This window comes from Sardina pilchardus, chromosome 5, assembly GCF_963854185.1.
Source record: "Sardina pilchardus chromosome 5, fSarPil1.1, whole genome shotgun sequence".
In the NCBI taxonomy this organism is placed as follows: Eukaryota; Metazoa; Chordata; class Actinopteri; order Clupeiformes; family Clupeidae; genus Sardina; species Sardina pilchardus.
Genome location: NC_084998.1, coordinates 34,824,117 through 34,843,026, shown reverse-complemented (window position 1 = coordinate 34,843,026; position 18,910 = coordinate 34,824,117). Strand labels below are relative to the sequence as shown.

The 18,910-nt window shown below is 38.6% G+C and overlaps 1 protein-coding gene across 1 annotated transcript in view; it reads right to left on the bottom strand.

Moving 5' to 3' along the window:
* The window catches only part of gstz1 (glutathione S-transferase zeta 1), a 68,347-nt gene extending 55,401 nt beyond the window's left edge, over positions 1-12,946 (bottom strand). The window contains exons 1-2 of the mRNA XM_062537371.1: positions 12,842-12,946; positions 12,696-12,747 (exon numbers count right to left, since the gene is read on the bottom strand). Of these exons, the coding sequence (XP_062393355.1) occupies positions 12,696-12,747; positions 12,842-12,859 (70 nt within the window). The 5' untranslated portion in view covers positions 12,860-12,946. The remainder of the gene's footprint in view (positions 1-12,695; positions 12,748-12,841) is intronic.
* Between the last annotated feature and the right edge of the window lie 5,964 nt (positions 12,947-18,910).

Sequence of the window (18,910 nt, the reverse complement as noted above, 5' to 3'; positions counted from 1 at the left end):
TAATTGTGAATAATTGTAGTAAGGACTTTCATTATGAAACAGTTTTGAGTGGAGGAAACAGTTGTTGGGAGTCATAATTGATTACATCTGACAGTTGGATTAGCTTAACAGTTAAATAGTTGAGTAGTTTAGTGAATTAATTAAAAGTGAATTATTTTAGTGAGGACTTTTATTTTGAAACAGTGTCAGGCGGTAGAAACAGTTGAAGGGAGTCATAGTTGGTGACAACTGACAGTTAGAATGGCTGAACAGTTAAATAGTTGAGTAGTTTAAATGTGTAATTATTTGATTGTGAATAATTGTAGAGAGGACTTGATTTTTAAACAGTTTTTGGTGGAGGAGAAAGTTGGTTGGAGTCAAAATTGATGAAATTGGACAGTTGGAATAGCCAAACAAATAAATAGTTGAGTAGTTTAAATAGTTTAATTAATTAATAGTGAATTATTTTAGTGAGGACTTTTATTTTGAAACAGTTTCAGGCAGTAGAAACAGTTGGAGGGAGTCATAGTTGATGCAAATGACAGTTGGAATAGCCAAACAGTTAAATAGTTGAGTAGTTTAAATAGTTGAGCAGTTTAAATAGTTGAATTAATTAATAGTGAATTTAGTTTCAGGCAGTAGAAACAGTTGGAGGGAGTCATAGTTGATGAAAACAGACAGTTGGAATAGCCAAACAGTTAAATAGTTGAGTAGTTTAAATAGTTGAATTAATTAATAGTGAATTTAGTTTCAGGCAGTAGAAACAGTTGGAGGGGGGTCATAGTTGATGAAAACTGACAGTTTGAATAGCCAAACAGTTAAATAGTTGAGTAGTTTAAATAGTTGAGTAGTTAGAACAGTTGATGACAACTGACAGTTAAAATGGCTGAACAGTTAAATAGTTGAGTAGTTTAAATGGTTGAACGATTTGATAGTGGGCACAGGAAACAGTTGAGCAAGATCTGTAGTCTTATCAGAGTCAGACTGCATGCTTAAAAGCCTGAGAGAGAGAGAGTTCTGGCATACAGTAGGATTCTAGAAGCCTGAGAGTTCTGGCATAGGATTCTAAAAGCCTGGGAGAGAGAGTTCTGGCATAGGATTCTAATCGGAATATCGGATAATCACAATGTTAAGTCTATGGGGAAATTTTGATAGTTTTAATTAAATAGTTTTAAAAGTATAAAAGTTAAAAAGTTGAAAAATACGAAGCCCAAGTCACCGAAGTAAGATCTACGTGACACAGTTTGAATGGAGTTTCAAAGTTAAACCGCTGAAGCCGCATTAAACGCACAAAAAGCGTTGAAGAATAATAATAAGAATAGTTGGAATAACAATAGAGTGCATTTTTCATGCACTCTAATTATAAGAAGAAGAACAGTGATAACAGTACATTGCATTTACATGCAATGTAATAAGAATAGTTGGAATAACAATAGAGTGCATTTTCATGCACTCTAATTATGTGGTACTACAATACCAGTTATGTGATACATTTGTAAAACTAGGCTTTCAGCTCAGGTCTGTGCACGTTCTCGGTATTGGGATAGCCTAATGTTGGTCAATTACTTATTTTTTAAAAAACGATTACGATATTTATGAGCAATAGTGTAGCCTAATCTAGGGTGGTCATTTTTAGTGTCTCTATAACATAAAAAAAAATGATGGTCACCATACTGTATGCTTTGGTATTCGTCCATAGTGGCATATTTTGCACGCCCAAAATGTTTGGAGAGGCAGAGCTGTTGTTATATGATGACAGAATCTTACACGTGATAACTTTGTTTTTCAAGATAATTGTTTGGTCAGTAGCCTATAGCTGTAGATTTACACGTTGAGCTATACCCACACATAACCAGCTCCCGAGCAGTTTGGTTGGCAGCATGGTGATAGAGCTAGGATACATGCATTTGTTGACAAGCCGAATTCTGCAGGAGGAGTTCTCACGTCTTGGGCAAACACGGACTGCCTGCGTAATTGCGTGTGAAATGTAAATTCCAGGTAGCTTACAGTAGCCTATAGCATACATTTCAGCATATCATATGAATATAATTTCATGGGTTTTATTTTTTTCAAACACCAAAAGATCGCGTAGCTCAAGTTTATAAGACAGCGTCATTAGCCTATACTTAGGCCTACAGAATGAATATAATTCAATTGTTTGTAGGCCTATGGTAATGGCATAGTCTATATGGTCAATATTATAGCCTAATATGATGCAATCTGCAAAGTAGAAAAGTCGATTTGCATTATAGCCTGAAGCAAAATACTTTCACCAGAAAAGTATATAACAAACATGACTCAGTCATTAGTTAGCCTAAAATATTTTTTCTGTCTAATCGTGATTTACTTTCAAGAATGTAGGCTAGCCCCTACCAAATGTGTAGGCCTACACCCCGTTTAGATAGCCTACTGACTGTTTTTTGTCCTAATATAAAAGGGGCTTCGTCATAAATCCACATTAGGCTGTAGCCGACAAAGTTTACACTTGTATCATAACACTTTCGGTTTCGTTGCTGCTTTGGCCATCTATGGTATAAAATCCTCGCCAATAGTTTTGTGTGTCTGTAGACATATTTTGAGTTCGTAAAAATGTTTTGTGCACATGCAAAAATATTTTGTAGTTGTAAAATTTTTTGTGCAGGTAAAAATTATTTGTACATCTGCAAATCCGTTTTGTCACTGTGTGGAAAAAAGTGTTGTGAGTTTGCAAACGGTTTTTGCACGCACAGATTTTCCCTTTGCAAGTGCATATCTGTTTTCTACAGACACAAACCAGATCTGCGGGTGCACAAGTGTGCAAAACTTTTTTACCAATCGCCAAAAGTCATGTGACCTAAACAGCCAATCACAGCACTGCTTACTGAACAGCCAGTCAGCCAATCAGCTCGCTTCGTTTGACTGGAAAGTCAACAGGTGTGATCATGCAAGTCTCATGGATAGATTTAGCAGGCTACAGTACATCATATCTAAACGTTGTACTGCATGAGCACTAATAACGTTAACAGTTTTAATCTAGCTAGCTAAGCATATTCCTAGCAAGGACGGAACAAAATTATGTCTGCTTCTTGTACAGGGCAAAGGGAGAAATTAAACCTACCACAGGCTTAGGCGGCTCCTCCCGAGCGTTCACACTGGAGTTGGCTAATTGGCGACTGTTCTTTGAAATGTCAATGGCGAAACTCGCCAAACATCTCCGTCTCCGTCGCTTCAACATTTATTTATTCATTTGGTAAAATATTAGGAAAAACATATCCTGCTTCATCTACAGCCAGGATAAATTAGGCTACACATTGGCTATGGCTAGCTGCCTGGTTCAGGTTACACAAGCTTGCTCAAATAACCATTGACAACGTCTCATCCGTTTGAAAGTGCATTTATTGACTCTTATTAGTTTAGAAATTCTTTTTTTTTCTTTTTTTTTTTAAGTATATTTTTTTGGCTTTTTTTTGCCTTTATTCATAGGACAGTGAAGAGCGAGACAGGAAACAAGTGGGAGAGAGAGATGGGGTGGGATCGGGAAATGACTCGAACCTGGGTCCCTGTGGGCACTTTGACCCGTATGTGGTATGAGCGCTGTAGCCTGTTGTGCCACAGCACCCCTCTTAGTTTAGAAATTCACGTGTGCTGTGCACAGCTGTCGGTAACATAGAGCATGTTTATACTTAACATTTCGACTCCTCTCCTCCACAACACCATCCCCGGGGTCTTAACAAGTGAACTGCGTTGGCTGGTCAGGGTTTTAAAGCATTTCCAGAAATTGCCCGGTCATTACACATCAGTGGCAATTCATTTGCAATGACTAGCATGCTAATTAGCGATTTACGCTAACGCACCTAAAGCACAGCTATGTTGATATCTTGCTAGGCTGTCCGAAACAGAGTTTTTAGCTGCTACCTTGTTGCCTTCTGACCTACAGTATGCTGTGCCTGACAGAGAGAGAGCCAACATGGGCACCCAACACAGGCACCCAAAATCTCTCCTCTCTTGGTGCTGTGCTTCACTGCCATCCATTCAGTATAGCATCCATAGACCACTCGACACCTATCAGAATCAGAAGGAAAAAGATGATAGTTAGATCAATATGTTCAACTGATACGGAAGGCTACTTACAAGTGAAACTGTAAATTATACACATAATAAAGTGTAACTTACTGATAACTAAGGCAAGCCTAATTACAGTGCATGAAAATGCACTGTACTGTTCTTCCTAGGCTTCTTATTACAGTGCATGAAAATGCACTGTACTGTTCTTCCTAGGCATTTTATTATTATTCTTCTTCTAACGCACTTAATGCAGCTTCAACCGTTTAACGTAGAAACTTCATTCAAACTTTGTTGCGTAGGTCTTACTTACGCGATGTGGGCTTTGTATTTTTCAACTTTGTAACTTTTATACTTTTTAAACTATTAGTTAAAAACTATTACAATTTTCCCCATAGACTTAACATTGCTCATTATGACATCACGGCAGCAATTAGAATCTTACGCCAGGTGGCCGGCCACCTGGGCACCAACTGTCAGTTTCTCTGGCTTTAAGCATACAGTCTCTCAGAAGACTACATATCCTGTTAACTGTTTCCTCTGTCCACAACTGTTTGAAAATAAAAGTCCTCACTGCAATAATACACTATTAAATCATTTAACCATTGAAACTAGTCAACTATTGAACTGTTCAACCATTCCAACTGTCAGTTATCATCCACTATGCCTCCAGTCAACTACATGAAACCTCCTTGTACCTAGCAACCAACATAGTAACCATTAAAATTAAGCGTTTATGACCGTTTCCATAGCAACCAACATGATTATACTGCAGTAACTTCTTGTTTCCTGATAGTGGCCACCATGGATACCCTAGCAACAAATGTTTCAAAATAAAAGTCCTCACTAGCAAGTTAGCTAGTTAGCATTGTTAGCATTGTTAGCTTAGTTAGCATTTTTAGCATAACTGCTAGAAATCATTAGCTAAGTTAGCTAATCAACCTGGTTAGCATTGTTAGCATAGTTAGCCTTGCTAGCATAGTTAGCATTTTTAGCATAACTGCAAAAAATCATCTACTAAGTTAGCTCATCAACCTGGTTAGCATTGCTAACAAATTTAGCATTGTTAGCATAGTTAACATTTTTAGCACTACTGTTAGAAATCATCAGCTAAGTTAGCTAATCAACCAAGTTAGCATTGTTAGTTAAGTTAGCATTGTTACCATAGTTAGCATTGCTAGCATAGTTAGCATTTTTAACATAACTGCAAATAATCATTACCTAAGTTAGCTAATCAACCTGGTTAGCACTGTTACCATAGTTAACATTTTTACCATAACTGCAAGAAATCAGCAGTTAAGTTAACCAATCAACCTGGTTATCAATCATTGTTACCATAGTTAACATTTTAACATGAATAGAAATACTAGATAAGTTAGAACTGGAATGTTTCCGTTTTAAACTGTCTACCTTCACACTATCAACTTTCTTTAAACTATGCAATCACCATCTTTACCCTAGCTACACCTTAATGGCCATATCTACATTATCTATCTATACATTTTTGCATTTTCATGCACTGGTAATTCCTTGGAATTGCATTTCTAGTTATTAAACTTCTTCTTCTAACGCTCGCAATTCAGCTTCAACCGTTTAACGTAGAAACTTCATTCAAACTTTGTTGCGTAGGTCTTGCTTATGCCATATGTGCTTTGTATTTTTCAACTTTGTAACTTTTATACTTTTTAAACTATTAGTTAAAAACTATCACCATTTCCCCCATAGACTTAACATTGCTCATTATGACATCACGGCAGCAATTAGAATGTTACCCCAGCTGGTCAGCCACCTGGGCACCAACTGTCAGTTTCTCTCAGGCTCCTCTCTGAAGACTACATATTCTGTTCCCCTGTATCCTCTGTGCACAACAGTATCAAAATAAGTCCTCCTAATTCCATCCAACTTTATATCCATTCATCTTCTTCAAACCATTCACTCATCCACCCATTCTAAACAGTCTGCCTATCAACAACATCAATTAGACGCTCTACATTGAACTTTTAAACAATCTACTCTGTCTCAGGCTGGCTCTCTTAAGACTAGCCAGTTAAATTGATTACACCTGTATCTGTATCCACTACTCTCAGTAGAGAGCTGTGTCTCTCCATTCTACAAGAATATAAGGCACATTCCATCCAACATTCTATCCATTCATCTTCTTCAGACCATTCACTCATCCACCCATTAAACTGTCTATCAACATCTATTAAACAATCTGTCTATCAACATCCATTAAACTCTCTGTTTATCAACATTAATTAGACTATCTACATTCAACTTTTAAACAATCTACTCTGTCTCAGGCTGGCTCTCTTAAGACTAGCCAGTTAAATTGATTACACCTGTGTCAACTACTCTCAGAGAGCTGTATCAGTGTCTCTCTTAACAAGAATATAAGGCACATTCCATCCAACCTTCTATCCATTCATCTTCTTCAGACCATTCACTCATCCACCCATTAAACTGTCAATCAATATAAAACAATCTGCCTATCAACATCCATTAAACATTCTATCTATCAACATTAATTAGACTATCTACATACAACTTTTAAAGTATTTACTGTGGGTCCCTCTCAAGCAGCGTTTATATGTCCTCCCTCGCTCCTCGATCCTCAATGATCTACATAAAGAAAGATAGAAGAAGGGCTAGACTATCCCATTGTTGCCGCTCCATCATTCTTTATGTAGATCAGTGAGGAGCGAGAGAGGACGCGTAAACGCTATGAGAGGCACCTTCTGTCTCAGGCTTTAAGCATACAATCTCATTAAGACTACAGATCCTGTTTCACTACTTCCTCTGTCCACAACTGTTTCAAAATAAAGGTCCTCACTGCAATAATACACTATTAAATCATTTAACCATTGAAACTACTCAACTATTGAACTGCTCAACCATTCCAACTGTCAGTTATCATCCACTATGCCTCCAGTCAACTACATGAAACCTCCATGTACCTAGCAACCAACATAGCAACCATTAAAATTAAGTGTTTATGACCGTTTCCATAGCAACCAACATGATTATACTGCAGTAAATTCTTGTTTCCTGATAGTGGCCACCATGGATACCCTAGCAACAAATGTTTCAAAATAAAAGTCCTCACTAGCAAGTTAGCTAGTTAGGATAGTTAGCATTGTTAGCATAGTTAGCATTTTTAGCATAACTGCTAGAAATCATCGGTTAAGTTAGCTAATCAACCTGGTTAGCATTGTTAGTAAAGTTAGCATTGCTAGCATAATAAGCATTTTTAGCGTAACTGCTAGAAATCATTAGCTAAGTTAGCTAATCAACATTTTAACATGAATAGAAATCATTAGTTAAGTTAGAACTGGAATGTTTCATCTTTAAACTGTCTACCTTCACACTATCAACTCTCTGTAAACTATGCAACCACCATGTTTACCCTAGCTACACCTTAGTAACCATATCTACATTATCTATCTATTTTTGCATTTTCATGCACTGGTAATTCCTTGGAATTGCATTTCTAGTTATAAATGAGACATGTAACGTTAACCTAGCATGATGAACAGCCATAACTAACGTAGAACATTGATTTGACAACAGCAAGTAGCCTAGCTAGCTAGCATAATGTTACTTATCATACGTTGGCCCAACAAGCACAAAATGAGTTTGTAAGTTAGACAGCACGATGCACATAGACTGTAAACATGCCAGAATTTAATTTAGTACAATTTCACAATAAGACATTAACATTAGATAAAGAAATGCCTGCTTACCATTTAGAGGAGCAGCCAACTTGACAGAGAGCTGAACACCGTTGCTTTGAGTGTTGTGAGAATTAAGAAAGCAGTAAGCGGTGCTGTGATTGGCTGTTTAGGTCACATATGACTTTTGGCGATTGCACGTGACTTTTGGCGATTGGTAAAAAAGTTTTGCACACTTGTAAATTCGTTTCGTACCCGCAGATCTGTTTCGTGTCTGTAGAAAACAGATACGCACTTGCAAAGGGAAAATCTGTGCATGCAAAAACCATTTGCAAACTCACAAAACTTTTTTCCACACAGTGACAAAACAGATTTGCAGATGTACGAATAATTTTTACATGGACAAAAAAATGTTACAACTACAAAATATTTTTGCATGTGCACAAAACATTTTTACGAACTCAAAATATGTCTACAGACACACAAAACTATTGGCGAGGATTTTATACCATAGCCATCAACTGTGTATTCAGCATGGGCTCGCACTGAATTTGAGGAAGTGGTGGGGGAAGTGTAGCCTATGCCGTAAAGCAGTCGAATTTTGTAGTTCTTTTTGGGCATGGATGCACACCCGAAATCCAAAGTTCCGTAGTGCCAGTAAATGCGAGACACCGTCAGGCTATGGCAGACGTGTCATTCAACCGATTGTAAATCAATGTACCATCACAAGGGTCTTGGAAATATATTATGAAGGTTAAAAAACTCCACAGTGGGCCCCGGCAGTGGCGCAACTGGCTGGGGCACCTGCACCGTACGCTGGCGACCCGGGTTCGATTCCCGCCCCGTGGTCCTTTCCAGATCCCACCCCGACTCTCTCTCCCACTCACTTCCTGTCATTCTCTCTACTGTCCTGTCCAAATAAAGGCATAAAAAGCCCAAAAAATAATCTTAAAAAAAAAAAAAAAAACTCCACGGTGTTGCTTTAATAATGGATTGACAGTTGTTCGGAAAATCCCATCTATCAGACGAGTTACAGCAATGTACAGTACAGGATGGCTAAAGTCACGAAATGAGTACGAGTCTGTGCAGTACGATGGAAAGTAAACAGATTTTTGTTTCAGCCCCCTCCCATTGAGAACAACGGAGTCTGTTTGTCCATTTCTTTTAGGTCTATGCTATTTCCTCGTTAAGGGAGTTTTGGAACTATTTACAGCCAATCTCTTGGTCAGTAGACAATGGGTTAATTGATTAAACCTTCCAGCATCCAGAAGATCCCACCCTCCTGCGATTCAGCCATTCAGCTGCTAGCAAAGGTTTTTTGGAACTTTTTGATAGTGTGGCGGCAACATCAAAGAGTGTTGCAACTCTCTCTTTCTATGGCTCTGGTTCAGCCTTATCAGACAGCCTGATAAGGAATTTGGAAGGAGTAGCCTACGTGCAATTATTCTCCAGTTTAGGCTTACATAGGCCTATGACAATGCTGTTGTGGCAATGAAATATTTATATATTGCCAAATTTCTTGTCTTTGTAGAATAGGCTAATTGAAAAGGAAGAATATACAGACTAGTCACAATAAACGAGGCTGCTGTTAGGCTACTTAATTACATTGCATGTAAATGCAATGTACTGTTATCCCTGTTCTTCTTAAAATTATTCTTCTTCCGACCAAAATCAACGATCAAAGGCTCTAGAACCACTGAACCGTTTGACGTCATTCAAGCACTCATACAAAGGTCTTGAAACAGAGATTTGTTCTATTATTTTTCACATTTGTGAACTTTATACTTTTTGAGATATTTACGTTAAAAGAGTTTAAAAATCCCATAGAGTTAACGTTGAGACACTTTGGCGGCAGAGATGGATTGTTACGTAGTGCTCATTAAGCTGTAACAGCTGTGAAAACATTCTACCATGCCACAGCTGGTAAACTTGGTTATCGTCTTGTCTCCTGCCTACTCCTTACTTGATTTGCTTGTAGTCACCGTAACCGGTTAGCTCTAGGTAACGTTATCAATAGCTAAAGACAGTCAAACCTGACGTTAACGTAGCCTAAGCACTGTATTTAGTCATCAACAACGTTTGCTTTGCTCCTGGCTAACGTTTAGCGTCGGGCCGGTTGCAGCCAACAGGGTACCCGTCTTTCTTAACTCAGCGTTCTAAGTTAAGTCCAACCTGATAGACATGCCAGTTGTACCATTTAGCTAGGCACGTTGACTAAGACAGCCAGGCAATCATTTAAAGCTTTCGATATCATTCACAAATTAAAAACCTTTGTTAACAGCTTATTGTACATTCCTAGGATAGTAATACACTTGGAAACTCTTTGAAGAACCTAAAGCTCATCCTATATTGTGTAGCCTACATAAAATGTTCTACCGTAAGCTAACGTTACATTTGCTAGATATCATACCTGTTGCTAACCTGACTTTCGCCAGATCCTGTAGTTCGCTGTCTGCTTCACACAAGGATCTGGGACTTCTCGATAGGAGATGTATTTCTGAAGGCGGGTCCTTGTAAAACATCCTCGCATGTGATTCGATAAACCACTTGCCTGTTATCTTGAATGACGTGCTAGGCTTCTTCAAGCTCTTGCCAAACCCGGTCGGAAGAAGAGTAAAAACATCCTTGCCACCAATAAATGTCTTCAAAACTATTCTCTGTTAATCTTTTAAAGAATGAATACTCGATAGATTCGACAAAACGGTTGAAATAGCAGAATCAATGTCAGCACAAGACTCCTCGCTGCGTGCCGCCATTGTTATTTGAATCAAACACTCGCTTCGGCGCTCCTGATTGGTTGCTTATTTTTTGATCACTGGCCCAGGGGTTTGGATTGCCCTCGCGTCCAGACCCTTGTGTGGAGCTCAGCGAAACGCCTCTGGTGGAGCATGGCGGAACTACAAGGGTCTGGCGAGAGTCAGGCTAACCTGTTGCTGCATCATCGTTGAAGTTGTTTGAGATTGTATTCCGTATTCCAATGGGGTCTAAGCATAGACAGTAAAAGATATGGACAGAGCTATCACGTAGACGGCAGCAGAGACCGAGGAAGCAAATCTCAACGTTTTTTTTTAGGTCTTCTTGTCTCCTGCGCAGGCTCAGGTGTCGTACATGTGACGTAGGCACGTAGTCTGACCTATGGCGACGCTTTACTCTCGCTGGACGCATGCGCCTTTAACACTTTAGCATTGACTTCGGAAAAACGTTAATTACTCAGCCGATAAGACCGTTACGAGATTATTATGTCAATTTCACAATGTAGTATGTACCCCGACAATAGAAAATGTTCATATAAAGGCTTAAAACGCTTCATCTCTAACGTAATTTGATGTCAAAGTGGCGCTTACGCCCCATAGGATTCAATGGAATGGCCAGCTAGCCACGGTCTTCTCGTTAGCATGGCGGCCGCCATACTGTCTACACTCTCAGAACGTTCGCTGCTCCCTTGGGTCTAAGCCTACTGTAGGCTATCCTACTTTTTGCCTGCATTAAAGTGTAGGCTACCTACAGTAGGCTATGTAAGCTATCCTACTGTAGGCTAGTTGAACTTCATAGGCTAAACAAAGTGTCAGCGCTTGCAACTCGTTTAGAGTTGGCAACTTCATTTCAGTCTTTTATTCTAATAAATGAAGAGTTTGCCTCGGCTATTTTCCAAAATAGGCTACTATCCACAATTTTAATGCATTTTCATAAATCACTTTTTAAATGTGGGGTTCCAAGTAGGCTAGTTTCAGTGGAACATTAAAATTGTGGATAGTAGCCTATTTTGGAAAATAGCCGAGTACATAGGCTTAGACCCCATTGGAATACGGAATACAATCTCAAATCATCCAAACATGGACACTTCCTTAGTATCCGCAAGCAATCGCGAAAGTTCAAAGAAGAGTGTGGACTGAGAATGTATGTCATTTGCTGTGTTTCAAGGCTTCTCAAAATTAGTTTTTTTTTTGTTGTCATTTTCCAACATCTCAGCCTATGTAGCACCTATGTTGGCCTTTCCAGTTATCAGTATTCTGAAGATATTTACAGTTGGATATTGGATGTGAGAAAAAAAAAGTGTTCCTACAGTGCATTTCTATTAGTATGTGTAAAATGAATGTCCCAGCTGAAGAAGACTTGAAGAAGAATCTGTCTATTCACATTTTTCTACCAGCCATTGATATGTTGATTACAGATATTAAAAACATGTTGTAGGCTATTAAAGAACATATAGGCTAGAAAATAACTCTTAGTTTGTGCAGTAAAGTGTAGAAGAAATTAAATCGGAATCGGCTAGAATCGGTATCGGCAGGTCAAATTTTATGAAAAATCGGAATCGGCCCAAAAATTGCAATCAGTGCATCTCTAGTACATTTAATTTCATACAATCTTCATCTTAACAAAAATTATTTTAAGCTTGATATTAATAAATATCACAACACTGTGAATAATTCAAATCATGATTGAGGGTTGTAATCATCATTAACATTATTATCAGTCTTTGTGTGAATCAACAAAAAGGTCTTGTAATTGGGTTATTGTTATGTATCTATTCTTTAGGCTACTGTGTCATACAATATGTTGTCTTTTTAACTAATACTATGTTTTACACAGCAACCTTTTTGCATTTACATGCAATGGTAATTTCATCCATGGAATTACATTTTCTAGTTAGTTATTGTAAATTAGTTGGCCTAGGGGCTACTGATATCAAACTTAACCAACCCAAAAGTTGTGTTCAAGAGAGAGGAAGATAGGCTATGCCAGCAAAATCTATTTTGACACGTAGGTTCAAATCAGGAAAAAGTCCATTAGTGGTTAGGCTACGTCTTTTAGTTGTGATTTCACATACCAACAGGGGCTAAATCACTTGTGGGCTAATTGAAGATTCAGCTACAAATCCAACGAACCACCACTGAAAACCGCCTACGTGAAGGAGATAGTTGCAGCCTCTAAACCCTAAACTGATAGACACAAGTAGCCTAGGCTAGTTTCAAAATTACGTGGGTATCCTAGCCTGGTACTTACCAATGCGTACCCTCCAAGAGCATGAGCTTCTGAAGTATCCATGAAGGACAGGCTGAAAAACAAAACATGTGTTCATGCATCGTTTTAATTGGAAATGACTCATATAAGAATTCTGCTAAAATTCGATAGACATGACATTATTTCACCTTAGTAGAAGTTGCCATTTGTAGAAACGCCGAATACTACTGCTGGCAACATGCAGCACTCGTCAATCTAGCTAACCAATCGGAGGGGATTGCCGAGATCCTCCTCTCATCTGGAAATAATGACTTCGCATATTTGAAAATGCCCCACCAAAACCCCCTAAATGACAAATATTGTGTTCGGTTCAATGTAGACCTACGATAGCCTACAGGTTGTCTCGATTCTTGTTATAGGCCTAGTCTAGTCTGAATAGGCTATCCATAACTAACATATTCACGTAGGCCTATGCAGCTAAACATATTAGGCCTACAGTGTAAAAACATCTAGCCTTTGTTAAATAAATATATTTCCATTTTAAATAAATATTCTATTTATCAATATATTCAAAAATATGAGTAGCCTATATTCAATATTGACCACTATCTTATATTGTCTGCATATGATTAAGTATTTTAAGCATAGGGCTCTTCATCTTCTCGTCTTTTTGTCTATCCTCTTCCTTCCCTTCTTCCTCTCTCCCGTCTTAACCCCTCCATCTAATTCATTTTGTGAAGGAAACGAGGAAGGAACAATAGGCAGATGGAGGAGTGATGAGAGATGAGATGCTCACTCACGCATCACTTTTAAGAGACATCAATTACTGATGATGTGGCTCATCACCTCTTAGCTACACACAAATTGCAGAGGACATAAGATAGCCTAAGCCTAAAAATGTCATATGAACAACAAGGACACAAAGACCACAGAAGCTAACGCAAAGAAACAGCAATATTGAAATAATGGAAAGTGGCTCGTGCAATCAATCAATAGGCTACGTGCAATAAGTAAATAATCAAGCCAGTGGTTCCCGACCTGGGCTCTGGGGACCCCAATAAAGGTTGCATTATGTCCACTCAAAATGTTGCCTGGACTGAGGTTATGAGGTTACCTAAATTATATTTGCTCACATTAAATATATAAAATCCTAATAACACACTCAGTGGATAATAAACTCTGTATTATCCAAATGAAAACATATTTTTGCTCCACATTTAAATTCATGTAGCTATTTATTACCTCTGACCTCTGAACTTGCGTAAGCAACCTTCAGGCCGGGCTATAGGATAGGCATTGGTAATTCATACCTGGACCCCAATTGTTGAATAAGATACAGGCAAGGGGGCCTTCAAGGAAAAAAGGTTGGGAAACACTGCACGCCGTCTAAAAGAAGGGAGGGGCAAGTAAGGGGTTGTCTTGTAGCGGCAGCCTGCTGGCTAGTAACTGGAATGAAGAGGGATGGCTGGGATCTGATGTAATGTGGTTTGCTTTCCTTTCTATTGCTTGTGCGTGAAGTACAGAGTTTATCGCCCATTATTTTACTTTATTTGGTTAATGACCCTGGAGAGCTTTGATTTACTTTTCACAGATGTAAAGTTAAACCATGAGATATTGAAAGTGAGAATTTATTCCAGAGCTTGGACTCTTGGGAATCCATGACAACATTTTTCATGTGCAATCTGTAAAGTGCTTTGTATTGTCAGATTAATCTTACTATGTCTCAATTATTTTATATAAAAATGGCCTCCTCCCCATCCTCCCCGCCTTTGCTACCCTGACCTCTGCCTGCAGTGTTGCTGCACTACAATAAGTAGATGCAATATTGGGTACTGAAATATTCACAAGAATCCATAGAAATTCAATCCTCTGTTTTATCCAAAATTAGTTGTGCAGATGTATTCATCTTATACATAACCATTGAATCAACAAAGTAAATGAAGGGTTCAGATGCAAAAGCCTCTAAATCCGTCTGACCACTTTTCTTTTAAATGAGCATTTTGTATCAGGCTCCTATAGGGTTTCGCCTACAAATCAATATTTCAGACCAGGAAGAGAATGGTATTTAGTGAGGTTTGAAGCTAAATTATTGAAGTAACTTACACTATATGTGAAGAGCATTCACTCACCATCATTATCTCATTTTTGACAATGGATTTAGAGGCTTTTGCATCTGAACTCTTCAAATGCAAAATTAGAGACTTCAGTGTAATTATTCCATATTTTGTATAGTCAGTAAGTTTAATCGTCATTATGCATTTTGGATAGCCAAAAGTCCTATGGGGAGTTTAGGGACTTTTAAAAACGCATGAGCATACCTTGGCAAATAATGGTCTACAGTACTACTCATATGTCATGCTATACTGATCTACGTTTGCACACAGCTTCACAAGACCTGGCGCTAGGGCTCAGGGCTCTGAAGTCCATTCAAGAGGGCTGATATGAAGTCAGTTCAGAAATGCTTGTTATCCGGCAGAAAGATAAAACAATATTCTAGCCTCTATAATGCTGTGCCAGCACATCACACAATTATTCTGGTTATTTCCTAAGACACAACAGATTTTTTGGGGGAAAGCCTAGAGATGCCCCCCCGCCCCCCCCCCCCCCCGGACCATAAAATGTTAAAAATGTCCTTTTGAGTTTCTTTAGCGGGAACAGGCGTTGCTGTGGCTTCTTGAACCTTGAGTCACAGACTCAAGACTGCTGGCAGGCAACTGTCAATCTCTATGCCCAGCCCTTAACTTTGCTTCTGCTGTGGTGAGTCTGCTGTGATGCTTGGGAACACATATGATAGCAATTGATTTATCTTTGTATTTCTAATTGGCAGTAACCCAAACCTACATTTTACCATTGATGTATGATAAAAGGGACTACTTTTGGTACAAAAATGTCCATTCAAATTAATGGTATCATACACTGTAAAAATTATAAGTTCCTGGAAGAACTTTTAGAGGTTCTTCAAATTGCAACTGTGGGGGAACCTCAAAAGGTTCTTCGAAGAACATAATACATGTAGATACATAGATACATAGATACAGTGCCCTCCAAAAGTATTAGAACACATGCTTAAAGTTAAATATAAAATCATCTTTTGGAAATTTATCTTAATGCCTTAAATGAAACAATGAGGAACTATTCAACCTTTAAGGACATTCATTTTCTTTGTGAATGAATAATGTATTGTAAATAAATACATGTTTTCCTTAAAATACAGGGGGTCATATATGTAACGCCCATGTTAAATTCCCATAGGGGATTTTTATTTTTATTTTTAAAGGCCAGTTATTTCATGGATCCAGGACACTATGCACCCTGATAAAGTCCCCTTGGCCTTTGGAATTCAAATAACCCCATGTCAACACTATACCCTTAACATACTAATGTCAGTTATTAGCTGTTGGCTAATTAGCTGGTTTGAATTGCATTGAGCTCAATTAAGAATGAAACCAGCTAATTAGCTAACAGCGTTATGTATAGACCTCGAAGCCATTTGCTTTGAGAATAACGGCTAGCTGATGAAGTTATTGGCTGGCTAGCTGGCTCAGCCAAAACCTAAATGCTGCTGCAGCCGCCAAAGTTTTCATGGCTGATAATGGCTTTAGTTGCCACTTCATGTCTACAGATGTCTATATTGTAGGCTACTAGATCTCAACACACAATGTTATTGTATTGGTTATTTGGTTTGGACAAAGTTCTGCACGTTTCACTTCAATGTAGACTGCATGCATGCGTTATGAACGGCGCAGCAATCTCTGGAAACGGTGGAAGTCGCAGTAATATCGCGTTCAATGCTGTAAATCCGTCTGTTCTAGAATATTTGGTTCATATCATCAGTCTTTGGTTTTGGTGTTTGTGCAACCGGGCCCTGAAGATTTAACAAAAGTCTGAGTAGCCCTACGTAGGAATTAGGAAAGTATGTAAAGCGAGATCAAAATTAGGCTACCTTGCTTGCTTCTTTCCCCCATGTCATCTCAGTGCGAGAAAAAAACATCGCACTTTTAATTGGTCGTCAACTCACTGTGAGTCCTGTGTATCGTATCAACGAGCACATTACTGATGTGGTGTATCCAGTGGGAAAATCTCATGTAGGCCTAGTTTCTAGGCTATCGTTTATTTTTCGCGTGTGTCTCTATGATATAATTATTTTTAGATGCAGAAACTCTAACTGGCTTAGCCAAAGTTTGTCAGATGGCGGCTCAATTTGGCTCAATTTGGCTTAGAAAATTATTGGCTGGCGAAATTATTTTTCGTTAAAGGACAATTCCAGTGTGAAATTGACCTTAACTGTACCGAAACATGTTACGGTTTACTCACACGTGTTTTAGACGCACCTTTGCTCACCCCCCTGCATTCCGAACTCCGTCGTTTTCAGCCAAGCTTGCAGTAGGCTTGAATCTATTAGATTGGGCACAATGTACCCTATGCAGCTAAATCGCTATTTTTAAACCATTAAAACGGTTCCAAGTAACTCCACACTGCTTTGCTAGACTTCTGAGGGTCCTGACATTTAAAACGAGATACTGAGAACTTTGGAAATGCACAGGAAGTTTATTAAAAAAAAAGACTGTTTACAAGCAGTAGCTTCATAGAATCTCTCCGCTGGGCGCCATCTTGTAATCAAGTCGCGATAAGTCGACTGACGAGCACAAACGAACAGGAAAGACAGGGGGACATATTGGAAACATTTTGAGCTTTGTTACTCATCATGCTCATGTAGACAGTATAACTATATATTTCCTATGGAATTACTTTTGCAATATGTTCCCCTGTCCTTCCTGTTCATTCGTGCTCGTCAGTCGGCTTATCGCGACTTCACCACAAGATGGCGCCCAGCGGAGAGATTCTATGAAGGTAGGGGAGAGCCGGGTCAATTGAAACGCGGGACGAAAGTAACACAGCGATTTCCTCGAAAACCATGCACATCTGAAATGTCACATGTCGTCAGTTTGTTCAACACACAAGACTTGCCAACCACGGGAAATCTCGTGCCATGACGTCATCGAATTCCAACGTTATCCTCGCAAACCTGTTTTTGACACCGGCAAGTAAAATCTTATGTGCGGTAATTTTTTTGTGATCACAATTCGTGTTCATTGTTTCATGCAATGATCACATGACCATACGAGAGATGAATCATTACTTAAACATGTCTGAAAGTGTTAAATGTCAGCATTTTGAGGTTTAGAAGCAAAATATGTTTAAGTGTTAGTTAGCACTGTCGGGACGATTGAAACAGTTGTTAACAACTATCAATGCAAAAAAAAAAAAATGTTTCAAAATAAAAGAGGGAGATCCATTGTGAATCCCTCAACAAGGCTTACAATGGGAAATAAGTAAATTAGATGGAAATGTAGTCATCAGCATGGTATAAAATGAAGATATGTGAGTTTAATCGAAACGCGTATCTCGACATTGACACACATGGAAAAATAAATGTTTTGACCTACTTATATTTTGAAGAATCAGGTGAAATTTTAGCCATGACAAGTACAGAAGTATGTTGTTAGGTATGTTTCATAAAAAATAGAGTAAAGTGAATGGTTTCTGTTTACAATATGCTGTTTCATTCGTCCCGCACATGTGTTTCAATTGACCCGACTGGGCGGGTCAATTGAAACAAATGACAACTTTCGTTCAAAGTTAAAAAACAACGCGATCACTCAAGGTGTATATGAAATTACACTGGTAACTAAGAGAGGACACATGTGAGTTGTTGATCATATGACAAAATTATTTGTATCCCTTTCACCTGTTTTGAAAAAGACGTTAAACTGAAAAGTGTTTCAATTGACCCTGCTCTCCCCTACTGCTTGTAAACAGTCCTTTTTAATAAACTTCCTGTGCATTTCCAAAGTTCTCAGTATCTCGTTTTAAATGTCAGGGCCCTCAGAAGTCTAGCAATGCAGTGTGGAGTTACTTGGAACCGTTTTAATGGTTTAAAAATAGCGATTTAGCTGCATAGGGTACATTATGCCCAATCTAATAAATTCAAGCCTACTGCAAGCTTGGCTGAAAACGACGGAGTTCGGAATGCAGGGGGGTGAGCAAAGGTGCGTAAACCACACGTGTGAGTAAACCGTAACATGTTTCGGTACAGTTAAGGTCAATTTCACACCGGAATTCTCCTTTAATGGTAAACAGTATTGTGATAGGCCTACATCCGTTTATTTCAACAAATAATTGTTTGTCGACGTTGAAAAACGGACAGTGAATTCAGTCAATATAAGCTACAACATTTCGCTCATGCCGAGATGTGA